The 3023-nt window shown below is 36.0% G+C and overlaps 2 protein-coding genes across 11 annotated transcripts in view; one reads left to right on the forward strand and one right to left on the reverse strand.

Annotated features, from left to right (window-relative positions):
• Window positions 1-3023, reverse strand: part of LOC109540148 (neuropathy target esterase sws) — a 43783-nt gene that overhangs the window by 30337 nt on the left and 10423 nt on the right. For 5 of the 7 annotated variants that reach the window (XM_048668663.1, XM_048668664.1, XM_048668660.1 and 2 more), the window contains exon 20: window positions 2691-2807. The exons of the other annotated variants lie outside the window; for them this stretch is intronic. In XM_048668663.1, coding sequence (XP_048524620.1) covers window positions 2691-2807 — 117 coding nt within the window. The remainder of the gene's footprint in view (window positions 1-2690; window positions 2808-3023) is intronic. 7 annotated transcript variants of the gene reach the window in all.
• The window catches only part of LOC109540149 (lachesin), a 49142-nt gene that overhangs the window by 5904 nt on the left and 40215 nt on the right, over window positions 1-3023 (forward strand). The window lies entirely within an intron of this gene.

The raw sequence follows: 3023 nt of genomic DNA on the forward strand, positions 1-3023 counted from the left end.
TAAAGTCTAAACAATGGGTCGCGCAACATATAGAAAATAATGTTTCAATTATTTATTGCTTTGCTTAGTCTTTATGATGATTTTAAATTAGATTTTCCAAATTTTGAGTGAGCAACAGGCCTTTACAATAACGATTCGGTCGAACATATCAATGCAAAAGTACGTGGAAGAGGTGGATTTAATGCACCTGTAGAATGCATCGATTAGCATTTCGTCATATTTTATCAACAGAATTTATTCATAGCAGTAAGAAAGGAAACGTTGTGACAAGATTCGCGTTCTTTAATAGAACAAGTAGTGAAGATATTTGTTATTTGGAAAATCCAGCAAAAATTAGCCCACGACTTAGATTTACTTGAGGACGGATCAAAGGAATTGAAGGGCATTCAGGAAATCATTCGAGCTGCTGATTCAATGAATTTGTATATTAACGTAGGTTCCAGTGGGAAGCCTGCAATGGCGCTATGTTTGAATCAAATTCGATAACTTTCTTTGCTGGTTAAATAGCTAAAAAATGTTTAAGCAAATGTTCCTGTCTTGAATGTAAAAAGGTTTTGATAAAAGATATCAACTCGGCAACTACAGATAATGAAGAATATATTAAATACAGAGAGTATTCGCATTTGAATCCGGACACGCCAGAATTCATATACTTGACGAGACAAACAGAATTTTTCGCTAATGTAGTAAATTGGCAATTAGAAGCATCTGACATGTACCATGAAAGTGTATGGCATCAAAGAAAATTGTTGTTTCATTTATTAAACATTTTTGAAACAGACTCGTGAAAGATTCCCAGATTGGTTCGGTCAAGACAGCATATGTTATGAACGTAGAATGCATGCTGTAAAGTTTTTATTAATAGTTAAAATTTTTGGTAAGACGGGCGAGCAAACAGCGTTACAAAACAGCTATATAGGAAAAATATTATTAGTAAAAACAAGGAATTAAAGAAAATTAGAAATGTCTAATCATACATTTATTTCTAGTTGAATTTTCTTAGTTTATTAGACATAAAACGTGAAAATAAGGGCAGTACTTCATTTAAAAAAAAATCCGATCTGGCTTCCTTATGGAATTATGGGTGACAAGTTGAAAAATAAATTTTATTCTTGGTTATTACACCGTTTATTAGCCGTTCTTGAAATTTTTGCAGCAAAAGTAGCTCATAGATACTCGTCTTTTTTAAATGGAAATTTATCTGAAATCTTGTTATTGTAGAGGTACGGTCAAGACTAACTTTTATAATGAGTACAAATTTAACGGTGTTGCCAAAATTAGGGATATGATCAAGCAGTTCGATAGACCCATTTTTTTCTTCGAAACAGGTATACCTTGTTTTTCTCGATATTTCTTACGGCTTTTGAATCTCAATCCATTGATTTTTTGAGTTGATGCACTAATTAATTTGAAACATTTTTAGGCTCTATAAAATCTTGTAGCATTCATAGTTTTTGCGCCAAAAAATGATCTGTTTTTTTTGCTATTTATCAATTTCAGACATTAACTGCAACAGTCGTAGTAAGTGATAATGTGTTTTTATAATAAATTAACTGTTAAGCGTTTTATATTTTTTAACTGACCGAAATGGCCAAAGTTTTAGGCCCGATCGTCTTTTGGAAGCGGGTTCGTCCAAATTGCGATCATAAAAAATCTCACGAAAAGAAACAGCAAGTTTTTAACAACATTTGGCCCTGACGAATGTTTTGTTAATGAAAAACTTAATGAATGTCTAAAATTTTCAGTTGCCAAGAGAACAGAAATCACTTTTTTGCGCAAAAACTATAACTGGTTCAAAATGTTATAAAGAGGACAAAAATATCAAAAGAGTATTTGAACTATGGGATGTAAATGGGGATTTTTTCGCAGTGTTTCTGACTGAAAAGCGAAAATTTTTGTGACACCAAATTGATATGCATGTTGAACAACTAATAAGTCTATAAATGAAAGACAGTCTTTGTGGGATATCAGCGAAAAATGATGGAATTCTCCAAATTATTTTCGTTCATAGCAACGTTATCAGCAAGCCAATAGTTTTTTCTTTTTAACTTTAATCGAATTCTGGCGAGTATTAACAGTTGTATAGTTACGATGAATAAATTACCGCGTATAAATGTGCTTAGTTGATACAACATTCACAATTTATACTCACATATGCGAAATCTTACGATTTTGCCCGAACTGCGCTCGTCAGAAAACTCATGCAAAGCCCGACAGGCTTAACCGGTAATGTAAGATGCGCACAATCCCCACTATTTACCTCTCCTACGCTGCGTCAACGTAGTCATAGTTCGGGGTGCGCGCCGCAGTGGCGCAATGGTAGATTCCGGTACACTTTTTTAGCACGGGATCGGCGATCTCTCAACCAATCTCTGATAATAGATAGTTCATAGCAAGTTCTTACCTTTGGCTCAAAACACTCTCATCTGGGCCGTTCGCTCAAACACGATGTTAGTTATCTATGGAGGATGTTACAGATTTTGTTAACAATAATCTTTTGCCAACGCCGCAAACCGACACCGTGCTTTTTACAGAAAGAGGAAAACAAACAGGACCTGACATTTCTTTCAACAACACCCCCTTGACTCAAAAAAATAGAAACTCTTCCCTTGTGCTCGTTAGAACGGTCAGATGTCTATCGTGGGTCTAAATCTAGGGATTTAATGGAAGCATGCAAAACGATAAAATACCTGGCAAATTGTTGGTGTATCCGCCGTCCAGGAGCAGATGCCCGTCTTGAGGGTCGCACAAGGGCGGCATGTACCCGGATAGGGACATTGAGGCGCGCACGTAACGCCACAGCGACCCTACGGCAATTCAAGCTTACTACACTCAAAACACATTGGAACTTAGATTGGTCGCTGTCTTTATGGAAAGTCTGCGGAACTTAAATTCACAGATTACAGAGTATAGATTGGACAGTTTTGCTTTCTCGCCAAAATGGTTTTGCTAAATGCAACCACTGAGAGGCGTCGTCCAAAAATCCAGAGGATCAGCTGATTGTTTGCATGCGTTTGTTTTGT

Source organism: Dendroctonus ponderosae, unplaced genomic scaffold (assembly GCF_020466585.1).
Source record: "Dendroctonus ponderosae isolate FM_Combo_2020 unplaced genomic scaffold, Dpon_F_20191213v2 Dpon_F_20191213_7, whole genome shotgun sequence".
In the NCBI taxonomy this organism is placed as follows: domain Eukaryota; kingdom Metazoa; phylum Arthropoda; class Insecta; order Coleoptera; family Curculionidae; genus Dendroctonus; species Dendroctonus ponderosae.